General features: G+C 39.8%; 2 protein-coding genes across 2 annotated transcripts in view; one reads left to right on the top strand and one right to left on the bottom strand.

Moving 5' to 3' along the window:
- LOC142485026 (coiled-coil domain-containing protein 73-like) overlaps window positions 1-2,202 on the top strand; it is a 61,537-nt gene extending 59,335 nt beyond the window's left edge. The window contains exon 18 of the mRNA XM_075584258.1: window positions 1,370-2,202. Coding sequence (XP_075440373.1) covers window positions 1,370-1,666 — 297 coding nt within the window. The 3' untranslated portion in view covers window positions 1,667-2,202. The remainder of the gene's footprint in view (window positions 1-1,369) is intronic.
- Window positions 2,019-13,972, bottom strand: LOC142485027 (eukaryotic translation initiation factor 3 subunit M). The gene is made up of 11 exons (XM_075584259.1): window positions 13,825-13,972; window positions 12,325-12,457; window positions 11,852-11,990; window positions 11,240-11,363; window positions 9,872-9,966; window positions 7,796-7,879; window positions 6,999-7,098; window positions 6,699-6,780; window positions 3,361-3,504; window positions 2,813-2,873; window positions 2,019-2,350 (listed from the first exon to the last, which is right to left on the bottom strand). Exons 1-11 carry the CDS (start codon window positions 13,864-13,866, stop codon window positions 2,230-2,232), a joined length of 1,125 nt encoding a protein of 374 aa, XP_075440374.1. The 5' UTR covers window positions 13,867-13,972; the 3' UTR covers window positions 2,019-2,229.
- Window positions 13,973-14,209: the final 237 nt, after the last annotated feature.

Here is a 14,209-nt window from a genome sequence, read left to right as displayed (position 1 = left end):
ATATTTTCCCAGTATCCAACTACAAATAAATGTAGGAGGATCATATTGATTTATCAGTACTTGGTTCAACTCACCACTCACATGTACCTCCCTGCCGCATCTCACAGTTAAGAGTGCATGCTAGTGGGTCTTTCTCCCTTAACACTAAAATATATGCATTTATCATGCATCCACATCTTTACCAAAGTGTAATGTGAAATGTGCACCACCTTTTTGTCATAGTTCCTGTACACTCTTGAGTGCACAGGAACAAGAAATCAATGTTTCTGCATTTATGTTGATAGAATTATATGGAAAATGTGAACTTTGATCCACCTTTGCACACATCAAAAAGTGATTATGGGGAGGTATGTATAGGGAAGGGAGGTATGTAAACAAAAAAGTTGTGCTCAGCACGTGCATTGTAAGTGAAACTTTTCTGTTTTGTAACAGAAATTGTATTTGTGATATCTTAATGTTTTTAATTTACGAGTATAATTTATTTGTGTTGAAATTGTCATATTATCACTTGGAATACATGATATAATTGACTTATAACTAAAGTAAGATACATATTTTGGATCGTCAAGTATCTAAATGCTGTTACTCTCAAAAGTATTTAATTCAATGTAAATCATAGTAAATCAAAACACGTCAGTGACAAAACCCAAAGAAGTTTGACTTTGGATGCACATGCTAGGCACACTGTTTTTTTTGTGTGGAACATTTCTAAAATCTTTGCTATGTGCACTTCTATATTTATACTCGCTGGGAATTCCTCCAATAACAGTGGTGTAGCCGCCGCTGCAGCACCCGGCGGCCGCTTCTGCTCATCAGTAGCCCATGATGTAACTTCCGTTAAGCATTTTTGTTACCAGCAAAGAGATTTTTCCCATCAACTCTGTAGGTGCCAAAAAAAGTAAAAAATAAAAAAACTTTTTTGAAGTTAAAGGATTTTCTAGCTTCCTCTTCATTCTTTCAACATGTTAGCAGAACCTGCTTGAAACCTACATTTTTTTTTTTAAATGAAAGAACAGAATCTTAATATAAATAAAATAGAACAAATAAACTTCAGGTATCAATACAAGTTCTTTATTAGTTCACTTAAGACTACTGTAACTTTTCCAATGCCCAGAATATTTTTGGTTCCCTGCCATTTATGCATTGGGAAAGCATTTTAAATGAGTATCCTTTATCAGAAATTCAGTGGGCCATAGCACCGTTTAAATAATGGTGCGCAGCCCTGTGCACATCAGCACATACATAACTTAAAATAAATACGCGCGGACGCCTTCTGGTCTACAAGGCACGATCTTAAATATTAACCTGTTTAATGCCAGGGTGGCCTGAAGTGCAATGCAATCATTTTGTCTCATTTCTTTCTATTCAGGCACAGTTGGAAACAGCGAGAAAACTAAACCTATCTGTGCCATATCCAAAACCATGTTCGTCCAGTGGTATTCCAACAGGTCATAATCACGAGCTCATTCAAACGCCTTGTGAAAAGCAGGCTAAAATATTACCCGAGTTACCATCTGTTGAAGAGGAGTCTCCGCACTCCAGCTTACATGATCAGATCAACGAAATTGAGAAGTTTTTAAGTTATCAAAGACTGAGAAAGCCAAAGAAAAGAAAATTGGAAGAAAGCACCCAAACAAAGGATGCAAAAGAGAACTTTGTCAGTTAGCACTCTTTAAAATGTTCATTTGGTTGCACACACAATGTTTTTGTCGTTAACTAATACACGGGATTAAATATACATATGGGTGAGTACGGGGAGATATTGTACCCATGGTCTCTTACACCCCCACTGACGCACCTGGTTTGTATAAATGATGCCTTCTCTATGTAACCCACCCAAAGCCGCTGATCATTAGAAAACAAATAAAAAATAATGTAGCCCTATATTGCAGAAGATTGCAATTTAGTTCAATGCCGTATGCCATTTACATGCATCAAAATATACCTGCTGATACAAAAACAGTTATGTACCAGGCTACTGCTACACAAGATCGAAATATGACAAATCACAACAAAGCTTTCATATCTCATGTTTATTTCAGACGGTATACAAACAAAGTCTTAGTTTAGGTGGCCTTTTAACTGCTAGGAATTGTATGGGGCTTTTAACTTAAAACCAATTTCAAAAAAAAAATTGCCAGTGGAAGTAAAATTGAATGCTTTATCAAAATAGAGTCCGAAATCTTTACTGTCACTGCTAATTTGGTTAAGATAACAGGATAAAAAGGTTTACTCGTCAGAAATACTATGGAGGCTGTTTTTCACTTTGTTTAAGTTCTGTTTCCAAGAGTTGAGAATGTCGTATAACTGTTGCCACTGCTGTTTTCCAAATGTCCTGTGTGTGCTATGACTAAGAAAACAAAAATAAATGTTATAACGCACACCAGTAATTCTTTTCATTTACCTCACATTTATTAGGATTATTAAAAAAAAAAAAAAAAATGTAAAAAAAAGCAAACAAAAACAAACAAGATTCCACACTGTAGGAACAAAATATTTATATACAAAAAGAAGGTTCCCGTTTTTTTAAATCCTTGGTTTGGTGCTTGATGCAGACAGGCAGGTCATTAGCATTCAAGGCGTTACTATGGCCATTAAGTGAAATGTGCTGGAAAATAGGACACTTTCATTAAATAAGCTAATCACATTCAGGTCTGGGCTTTAATAAAATGCTTGCCAGTATTTAACTACAGGCAGACAATGGGAACTGTCCTTGCGTATTCCTAAAATATTAAAACAGACATGTTGAGTAAAATAATTAAAAACATACTAAATTGCCATGCAAAATGCTGCACATAATTAAGTGCCTTACCTAACAACAACTTTCTTCTGTGTCTGATCGATTTTGCAGTACACCATCTTGGTTTTTACAGCTGCAATTAAAATAAATATTAACAGTCACTGGAACAAATATTTTAGAGACTGAACATAATGAAATATATATTACACATGATTTACAGTGCAACCTGTCCACTAAACTTTGTATTGAAAGGCCACAGAAATAGAATTGGTTTGGTTGGTTAAGAGTTTGCAAATATACTGTTACAATTCAGTGCAAAATGCAGCAAATATTTTGAAGGTGAAGGTTAAGCATATTATTTGTGCCCACACACTAAAGCCTTTGCAGTTTCACAAACCCGTATCACTTACTTTTAGCACTCTGCCCTTTTTAATTAAAAGGATAAAATACCCCCAATCCCTGGATAAACACTGCAAGAAGATTAAAAACAGAACTAGTAGTGTTCATACTTAAAGTCACCTCTAAGTAATAATACAGATTATTGTATTACATGGTCTATTGACTGTTCCCAAATGCAAAATGGGCTGCATACAAATTAAGATACAAAGAGGATCACTTGCCATCAATTACAAAAGCTTCCACCTCGTCCGCCCCAATCTGCAGCTCCTGCTGGATAGTATCAAAAGAAATCTCTTTGTTTTCCACCGCCATCCCCATAAAGGTAAGGAGACGCATTTTTGCCATGTTTTGATCATGAGCCAGACCTGCAAAAGCACACGATCCTTGGAGGTTAAATATTTAGATACTGGAGGAAAACAACATTTATTTAAAAGACTTCCACATTCAAAACTTTTATATAACCATTCAGTCAAAAAAAAAAAAAAAGAAACTTCACTTACGCCTGAATATTTCTAATTGTATTTAAGAGATATCTTCAACTGACATTTGGGCCAACAGACAGGGAGGTGGTGAGTAAATCACAAGAGAAAGAATATATTAAAAACGCTACCCTAATTAGGCACAACTTTCAGATTCTACTTTTACCTTATGAAGTACTGAACTTCCGGAAACAAATGCACTTATCCATAACTTCTGCACTACTAAAGGGCAATTATCAGAGTGGCCTGAAATATTTGCACCTAAAACATTATGGGGTATATGAATCAAGGCAAAAGTGGTAGCAATTCTGGGGCACAAACAGTGAAGGTAAAAATCCTGTTGATTAACAGGATTTTGTTTCTTTGATAAATGACGTTTCAGATTAGCACCAGTTTTGCCTTTATATACAAGTCCCTTTATAAAAATTTACTCAGTCGTGTGTTGGAAGGCCATTTCAGCTGTCTGGCATTAAACTAGTTAATACAATGCAATTTTGTACAACCGCAGTACTGTACAGCAGAATTTAAAGGGAAATGCTAAGTAACTAGGAAAGGCTGGTATTTCGGAGATCTGCCAGTTTCCTTTCACTGCTACAAATGACATCGTAAACAAGTATAATTTAATGTTTGTAACGCTCGTGTGTGGGTAAATAAGTGGGTAAAAACAAGCAGAAGAAAAGCAGTCGATCAACATTAAGAAATGTTTTATTTCCCTGGGAACATATGCAAAAGTTTCACATTTACCGCACACAATGACAAGCGAATCAACACCACATGGTGTGTTAATTAGCAGCAATTATGAGGTCTCATTATTTGGCAGAGATTCAATGAAAAAGTGCTCATCGTAATTAAAATCAACGAGGTACACCCAACTATGGTCAAATGGCTTCAACAAAAATTATCTACAAGCAAATAAAATGAATTAGTACACATTACCCCAATTAACAAATAAGAGGCTAATTAACTTTTTACAGCAAAAAGGTTGCAGTGAACATGGGATAGTGGGTGCGTACATGTTAGGGCGAGTCAGATTAAAAATCGATAGCATAACTCTTTCTAATTGGTAACCAAGAAAGAAAACGTTTGCCATATTGGTCTTGTTCCTTCAGATTAAAGCAGCAATCCTGCCTACATGTTTTATTGATTGATTTTACCTCATGTAAAATGGGGGTTTGGGGGTTCCTCCGTAGCTGAACCTCACTATTAGATTCAGACCCCCTCGTTTCCGGAGAAACTTGCCAGTTTGGGTGCTACGGTTTCTGTTCCCTCTCGTGAAATCAAAATGGCTGCTAAATTCTGCAGGTCTTGCGGGCCAATAGGAAGCCGCAAATGAGGGGTGACATGGCTGTTTCCTATTGGATGACCGTGGGCACCATCTTTGAAAATGCAGGAGGGAACGAACACCAGCAACTAAACCGCTAAGTATCTCGGAATTGGCTGCCTCCCCGGAGCTAAATATATACTGCTGTTCAGCTCCGGAAGACACCATGGACCAAATGCCGTAAATAAAAAATAAATAAATTATATAGAAATCTGTAGGTAAATAAAACATTTAGCATGAAACTAGATGACATCTAGAGCAATAGTGATAGGTAATAGTGTTAGTAGTATGTGACTCATTACGTGCCTGGACCACATAACCGCTAACTGTATGTCCCTTCTTCACAAAATACAGAACATTGTTGTATGCTGGTGTTTCGGTCATTACAGAATGGCCTTACAATGCACTTTTCCCTATAGCCGGTAAAGTTAAAGTTTTTCATTTTCCTGAAAGCGTGCGTTCAATTTTAGCCATCAGAATCTAAATGCAGCAATACAGAAACGCATCATTTAACATGCCTGGCATTGGCTCTGACCCCCGGCCTAAAAAGGGGCGATATGGAAAATTTAATTTTAATGCATGCAATAGCTTATGGACCTGTGCTCCTTTGCAACAGTCAATTACACATGAATGGGGGAGTGTCAAAGTGTTAATTACAACTCCCTTATCCCTTAGTGTGTAAATAAAGGAGGTTGCTGACATTAACATTCCATCAGGCAGATTCATGCTATGAAACAAATTAACAGGAACAGCCTGGATTGCAAAGTTTATAATGGGAATACAATTTGCAGCACTTTAAGCTTACTTGACTTCACTTTCATTCTACTGATACGGTGCTTAATCTCACGCTGCAGAATGTGGCAACACCTACTCAATATCACAATCAGAGAGATATAATATATACATACATACACATATATAACCACTTATTGCCTTTTCTTTTCTCATGACATTCCAATGTTTTTCTAGAATTCAAAAATGTGTTTTTTTTTGAACGGTTTCAAAAAAAATAGCTGCCCATATGATGTTACCATTGGATGTTTTCATAATATGAAGCGCTTATAACCAGCTTATCTATATCTATTTAAAAAAAATAATTAAATAAAGTATGTTTAGTACTAATTTGAGGTAAAGAATGCTACAGAAATAACACAAGTTCAGTGTTCGAACTTCTGGTTGAGAGCAGCAGTCCAAGCAACATTATTATTGTTTTAAAATGGGATTGAAGCAGGAGGTCTTCTCCAGAGCTGAACCACGTCGATTTCAGCTCTGGGGACCTCCTGCTTCCCGAGATACTTACCTCCGTAGGTGGGGGTGGGAGGTGGGGCTGGTAGCCGCTCCGTCTGGGCTAGTTGGAGGTTATTGAAAGGGCGGTTTAAATGTCCGGCATCACACGGGCCAATAGGAAGTCGTGATGTCATCGCTTGTGTCTTCCTATTGGCCCATGTGACCAGGAACTTTAAGCTGCAGATACAGGCAACCCCCTACAGGAGGCAAGTATTTCGGGAAGCAGGTGGTCCCCCAGAGCTGAAATTAAGATCTAGAGACCCCCGGCTTCAAACCCATTTAAAGAGAAACATAAAACAACCCTGGCGCTTGGACGGCTGCTTCAACCACACTTTGAGCAAAGCAAATATAAAGCTTAGTTACCTGCAGTCACTAAATCTAGAATTTCACATTATATACTACATGTAAAATTTCATTGTACAACAATAAGGAAGACATTTTATGATGTGCTAAATGTGAATGTTTTGCTTACCCAGCGAGTCGATGAAATCTTTGTTGTTCTGGTAAAATTTGACATACGACGACAGCTTGGCACTGACAAATATTGTCAAGAGCTTCAAGACGGAAACAAAAATTTACTTTCCAATTTGTCACTAGTTATTACACTTTAACATGTAGAACGGCGATTCCCTATTTTAATACATGTCCATATTTTCATAAGATAAATTCCCTGCAGCTTACGTCATGCGTTACCCAACAAATACAACTGAAATAAAGACCAATTGCAGTAAAATATAGCCAAGTGGGGGGAAATGATATAATTGCTACTTACATCATGAATAAGTTCTCCCTCCAGGAATTTCACTGGTTTTAAAGCAAGCAGGTGGTCAATCAAAAATGTTTTGGGATCTTTTAATGCCCTCACAATGCACCTAAAAAACAAGAAACGACGATAGATACCCCTTAACGAAAAAAAAGAGTGAACAAGTGATTTTTCATGTCCGTCGACCTCATAAACAGTGTTAATCCAGTAAGATGAACCACGTCGTCAGAATACGGGAGAGAGGCTTTACAGAAAGGTATACTTCAGTTTTGCATCAAAAAGGACATTGATGTATATTTAAGCAAAGACTCATTCATTGCTTATGTATTTGTAAAAAAGTCAATGACCCTTTTCATCTACCATTTAGACCAGGGGCAGGCAACTCCAGTCCTCAAGTGCCACCAACAGGCCAGGTTTTAAGGATATCCAATCGTTGAGCCATTTGTGCTGAAGCAGGGATATCCTGAAAATCTGGCCTGTTAGTGGCCCTTGAGGACTGGCATTGCACACCCCTGCTTTAGACAGTGTAGTCTGGTCATCCATCAAAATCCTCCGGTTTCATAACTTGATACAACGCACCGCTTTGTTCGGAGCAGGTATATGGCGGAGGCAAACCAAGACAAAAAGGGTTCGGTGGCAGGAGAGAAAGCCGCAGCAAAGGAAAGCCAGAGCACAAGACTTGTGCGGAGAAAACTCTTAAGAAGAGGTTACCGGCAGGAAACAAAGGCCCACACGGTGTAGAGCACATGAAAAAAATGCACAAATCTGATACTCTGCAGTAAAACGGGGAAAGAGGAAACAATTACTTGTGAGCATCTACGCGGGCCTGGGAGGCATTGTCATCGGTGTAACTTCCCAACAGCTCCACCATTACCTTTGCTGCGTCATCACTGTTAAGGAGAAATTATTTGCATTAGTGTTGATGCAGATACAAATTGCTTTGTTTTAGAGATTCAACATAAACTGGACGGGATCTGTGCACATCAATGCCAATAAAAAATAGCAAATACTAGAACAGGAGCGGCCAACTCCAGTCCTCAAGGGCCACCAACAGGGCAAGTTTGTAGGATATCCCTGCTTCAGCACAGGTGGTGCAAGCTGATTGAGCCACCTGTGCGGAAGCAGGGAAAACCTGCAAACCTGGTGGCCCTTGATGACTGGAGCTTCTCACCCCCCTGCATTAGAGGTACACATATTTTCCCACATCCTCAGAACACGCCATTTTACACTGCATAGCAATTTATCGCGATAGATCAGTTGCACAAAATTACCATATTATAAATGAGGCATAAGACCGCAGCGTTACCCATCCATATGTAGTAACAAAAAATAGAAACATTTAAGCTGTGTTAGCTCTGGTTACAATTAAACATTTAATGTGGATGACCGCGCAAGTGAAAGTTATCAGAATCCTTTTATTACTACCATTACTCAGAAAATCACGGTCAGTCAGAATAAAGAATCGGTAATGACTCTAAAGCCCCTTACAAAGATGGCCATTTTCTCTAATGAGTAGAAAAATACATGCATGCATGCATGCAACCATTCTTTAACCAGAGACAGTAATAAGGGTCAGTGACAAGCAGAAACGGATGCCTCAGACTTATGGTTATTTTGGGGGTTCAGTGTTATTCTGGGGTTTGCATGATCCTTCAGCAGCGTACAGGTTAAACACTGGACAGTTTACACAGACATTACTTTAGCTGGAATGCTGCTGTGGGATTCCCAGAGGACCGTATCCAATGATGCAGGAGACTGAGCCAGGGCCAAAGGGTGCAAGTCCTTCTTGTGGCTTTAGTGTTCTTACAGAGCCCCAGACCTGTGACTGGCCCCTCACTTGTTACTGTAACAATGCGGACGTACCTTTTTATTCTCCCTGCCCATGTAATGCTTCCCATCTTGTGAACCCCGTTTTATACTTAACATCTCCCTATTCCCTGTAACACAAACACATTGTGGAGCAGCCACAGCCGCCTATAAAACCAGTGTCTTGAAACCCATTACTGTATTTATTACTGGATACACCCGCATAGCAAGCTCTGCAGAACAGGGATCCATTGCGTCAGTAATTCTGCGTGCGTTTGTATGGGCTGCCCATTACCTTTATTCAGTGCTAAAAGAGAATCCCTAACCCACTGTAGAGACATGTGTCAGTCAGGTGACTATAGTGCAAAACACGTTAAAGGAGCAATCCCCGATTGTCAAACTTGTTACAACGTTTCTATGTTGGCTATCTAATGGTCTTCCTTAAACAAGAGTAACCATGCTTAAAGGAAAGGTTTGCCTGCTATTGTGTCCTTGGAAAACAAACTATTTTTCTGCGAGGCCTCCGAGTGGGGGGTGTATTTGTCAATAAAGTGTATCCCCTACTCCAAGAGCGGCCAACTCCAGTCCTCAAGGGCCACCAACAGGTTTTGAAGGATATCCCTGCTTCAGCACAGGTAGCGCAATCAGTGCCCGTCAACGATTGAGCCACCTGTGCTGAAGCAGGGATATCCTTTAAACCTCGCCTGTTGGTGGCTCTTTAGGACCGGTGTTGGCCGCTCCTGCTCTAGTCTGACCCTATAATGTCCTTAACAGAGATGGTAGAGAAGAGAACAAGGTTTTGCCCATGAAAACATTTGTTAAACACAGTGACAGAGAAAAGGGAGTAGCCAGACCAAACCAAACCCCTTCAAATTATCCACTCACCGTACGCATAAACTTAAAATAAATAAAACATTTTTAAATAAACTTATAAATTGTATGCTTGTGATTAAAAAATAATAAATCCTGTTACTGCCTTTAGTACACTAGATAAAAGCAAGATTTTTAAGATGGAGTGCACAGGAAGTTAGGGTCAGAAACATTACATTATTTACATCTGGAATTAGAGAAAACACCTTTTTTTGCACTCAACAAGTGCCTCATAAAGAAGTCTTAGAAGGGTGTGTTTCTTCTCTGTGCTGAGGCTCCAGTCCGAGATCCATTTTCGAACCTGCACAGAATCAAGGTCAGAGGAATACGTTTAGTAAAAAAAGGAATGTCTTAAATCAGTCAGATACCCATGTTGGTCGCAAAACGTTTTCATACAATTAAAAGTATCATGTGACACCAGAGATATAATTCATTATCCTAAACGTGTTGGTGTACAGGCAGTCCTCGTTTTACAACGCTTCGCTTTACAACGAATGGCTTATCCAACGCTATGCAATGCATACCTATGTTCATTTTTACAACGCCAAAATGGCTTATCCAACGCTCTTACGACGCTTTGCAACGTTGTGTATGTGTGTATATATATATATACACATTCACATAAACAACGTTGCAAAGCGCCGTAAGAGCATGTATATATATATATATATATATATATATATATATATATATATATATATATATATATATATATATATATATATATATATATATATATATATATATATATATATATATATATATATATATATATATTATACTATATAATATATTATTTATTATGTTATATTATATATATAATACAGTATATACACTATATAATTTATGTGTGTGCTGCATATCTTATTGTCTGCATAAAATATTTGGTGTATTTTAGTGTTAAAAATGCCTTCAGGAACGGAACCTTTCATTTAAATAGTGTTCCTATGGGAAAACGTGTTTCGCTTTACAACGTTTCGCTTTACAGCGCCATTTTGAGTAACGCATTGTGTCGGATAACCGAGTACTGCCTGTATTTGAATGTGTTCATTTCTTGCATTTCGTTAGTTAAAGAGACACAAAGCATGGAGTGCGGACAGTAAAAGGAAAACAAATCAAAGACAAACGTGACAAACACTACGTATTAGCAAGAATGTTAGAAACCTTCCGTACATAATACTGATAAGTCCCATGGAGAAGTGATATAAAAAAGGTAGGATATGCAAGATTCTGTGTTTAATTCCATAGGGATCTTGTTTCAAAAGATCTCCATGAACCTCATGTTGCCAAACTGCGAATAAGAAACATAACTGTCCCCTTTAGAGGGTGTGATGATCGGTACATTTGTGCCCCAAAAGTGGAATTGCTTACTCATGTCCATATAAAGTACATAAACAATTCACTGCTGGGCCCTTTGGCAGACTAGGGGTTAACACAACCAGAATGACGTCTTTGAATAAGCTGATGTAGCTGATTACATTTGCTCTGCCTTCTGCTGGGGTCACTAGTTTAATAACTATCTGTTTTCCACAGCCAGAAGTTCCCTGACACCGAACAACAATATGATCACTTACCTGATCCAGATCGGCCGGGATGTATGCGATAGCCACGCAGGTGGCTGCCACTTTTATAAGGGCACAGTATACGGTGTATCTGACAGGGGTGCTCTTATCCATGCCATGGAACAGGTTACTCAGCCTAAAAATGGGTGCACAAGTCATTGTTAACATCATTGCACAGAACACAAAATATATAGTCAACCACCCAACTCTTCAGAACCACATTTACAGCTCATGACGCAGCAAAAGAAGATGCCACAAAGGTATTATGTGGTCACTTCTGTGGCTTTGTTACATTTATTTTATGGTTCCCTATTTCCGTGGCTTAGCCCAGAATAGGTAGAGATATGTATATATTATGGAGGAGCATGCAGTTCTACCAAACAAAGAAAAAAACAAAAAAAAAAACTTGTTTTGTATCGGATGGATATTCTCTGTATGCAGTGGCATTTCATTATTTGCTCCTTCATGGGTAGTTACACTCCTGTAAACTAGATCTCCGCATGCTATGCTCACATTGACAAAGGCCCAGGAAGTTTCCTGTTCATATGAGGAGCATATATACAAGCCTTACAAACTCACAAAGTAATCCCCTCCCCATTTATATTAGGAATAAGAAACACTTACAGCTGCAGCCTCAACAATGGACGTTCACCTTCCCGAGATTTGACCAACTTCTCACACAGGTTTTCAATTAACGCTTCTTGTTTGTCAGGTTCCAAGATCAGGAGGAGGGAGACCACGCTGTTCATAACGCTCTCAACATCTGAAAAAGTCAAATTGCAGAGCGTCGGGATTAGGTGCGTTAAAACAGAAAAGCTCTATATGAGGACAGTCTTTACTGCCATACAATTATATGAGTAATGGGCCTCAGTTTCAAAGAAATGGGGGAAACTGTTTCAGCATAACAAATAAATATATAATTCTTAGCATGATACATTACACCAGTCACCAGTTCTAAAGAATATTACATAAAATCTAAACTGGCTTCTTTTACAACCTGGATATGGGTGCAGCTTGACAGACAATGGGAAAAGTTCCAGCTCAAACGTCGAAAAGCAATGTTGTGCAGTTTCTTTTTTTAAATTGTAAAAACAAACCTTTATCATCGTCCTTTAGACAGACATCACAAGCCTCGATTAACTGAGCCAAGTCTATATGGAGACCGCCTTCAGAGTTCTCTTCTGAAATCTCAGCACCTTTAGACTTCAGGAAAGCCCGGAGCTCTGCAGCCTATAAGAAAGAAGTTTATCATTTATACTGCGAGAACAATAAATAAGGATTCACATTAAGTGAAATGGGTAGAGTTGTGTTTACTAATAACATGTATTCACAGCGGACTGGTCTCACTTATAAACCGTCAGGTTTAATCAGTAGAGAGCAGATAGCAAGGGAAGCAGGCAGCTGGTTCAATGAATGGTTATCACATCTACCAGAAGGATCTGCAATACACTGAAAAGCTCCGCAAACCTCAGGCATCCAATGGATTAAAGCAGCAAACCCCATCCCTAATATATCACTGACTGGCTGTTTCCTTTCATTCTAAAACTGTTTTCTTACTGTGTTTGACCTGTTTTGTTCCCAAAATATTATTTCTGTTGCATCAAGGGTAACAATAGAAACTGGTTTTCCTTAGCATTTGAGCGATAGCCGGCAGCTTTCAAAAATGTCTGAGATGCCCAGTTCACAACTACACAAGAGGCAGAAACAACTGGATCCCTCCATACGCAAAAGATGATAATTTCCTTGCCCCCTCCCCCCAGCATGCAGAAGTTGGGAAGGTTTGCACAGCTTAACCCCCCACATGCCGGACAGGCCCAAGGAGGCAACCTTGCCCACATGAGACTTCAATAGCAACCACGTGTCAAAAGTTACATTATTAGTCCATAATAGGTGCAGTCACGATACCAGGTAACAAAACGTGACGAGTGCACAGCAACAAGGGTCCTGCTGCATTCAGAGTCACACGTAGATCAGTGATAGAAAGAGGCTCCACTGGGCTTCCAAAGATTAGAAAGTTTATTGCACAAGCAGCAATGTTTAAGTCCGGTGGCAAATTTATGTAATACATTTTATAATCTCTGGAAGATCAGTGGAGACTCTTTTTCTATTTTTTTTTTAAAGTGTCATAACATCAGTTCGGGAAGTGTTTAGAGGGGAGAACACAGTAAGGGGGGCAGGGAGAGACTGAACAAGGTAGAGGCGCAAAAAGGGGACACCACACCACTTCTAAAGTGTGTATTATTCGCATGTACTGCCAAGCGTTCTAAAGGTTAATGGGGCTCAGTGCCTCTGCTTTCCTTAACCCACCTACAGCTCATCACATTATTATGGACAATGGGGCCCAGAACCACCCTCTTTAACATGAGAATTTGTTTATTAATACTAAAGGCCTGGGGAGCATACAGACCCGGGAACCCTCTGCTCCCCCAAGACCAGCCTCCCCCCCCCCCAGCTTCCGCTTCCACCTCCTTCTCTCCGGTTCCTCCTGTAACCCACCAAGCTTCCACCTGCATTCCCTCGCCCTCTCCAGTTCCCCCTTCACCCAGGTTCCCTCCCCGGTTCCCCCTTCTCCCCAGGTTCCCTCCCCGGTTCCCCACCTGATCCTCCTCCGTCACATCGATAAAAGCCGGCACACTCATGGCGGAGCCTCCTCACACGCCGCCGCCGCTGCACCGGAAAAGGAGACAGCGCGAGCGAGCGCTTCCGGGTCAAGTCCGGCTCCGGTGACTTCATGAAGTGAGAGAGGGGAGGAGGGAGTGTGCTGCTCTGTAGCACGTGACACTGCCCACCGCGCGTGCGCGTCGAGAGAGAGAGAGAGAGAGAGAGAGAGAGAGAGAGAGAGAGAGAGAGAGAGAGAGAGAGAGAGAGAGAGAGAGAGAGAGAGAGAGAGAGAGAGAGAGAGAGAGAGAGAGAGAGAGAGAGAGAGAGAGAGAGAGAGAGAGAGAGAGAGAGAGAGAGAGAGAGAGAGAGAGAGAATCTCTA

The sequence above is a fragment of the Ascaphus truei genome, unplaced genomic scaffold, assembly GCF_040206685.1.
Source record: "Ascaphus truei isolate aAscTru1 unplaced genomic scaffold, aAscTru1.hap1 HAP1_SCAFFOLD_514, whole genome shotgun sequence".
Classification (NCBI taxonomy): domain Eukaryota; kingdom Metazoa; phylum Chordata; class Amphibia; order Anura; family Ascaphidae; genus Ascaphus; species Ascaphus truei.
Note: the sequence above shows the minus strand (reverse complement) of the source record. Positions and strands in the feature narration are given on the sequence as shown.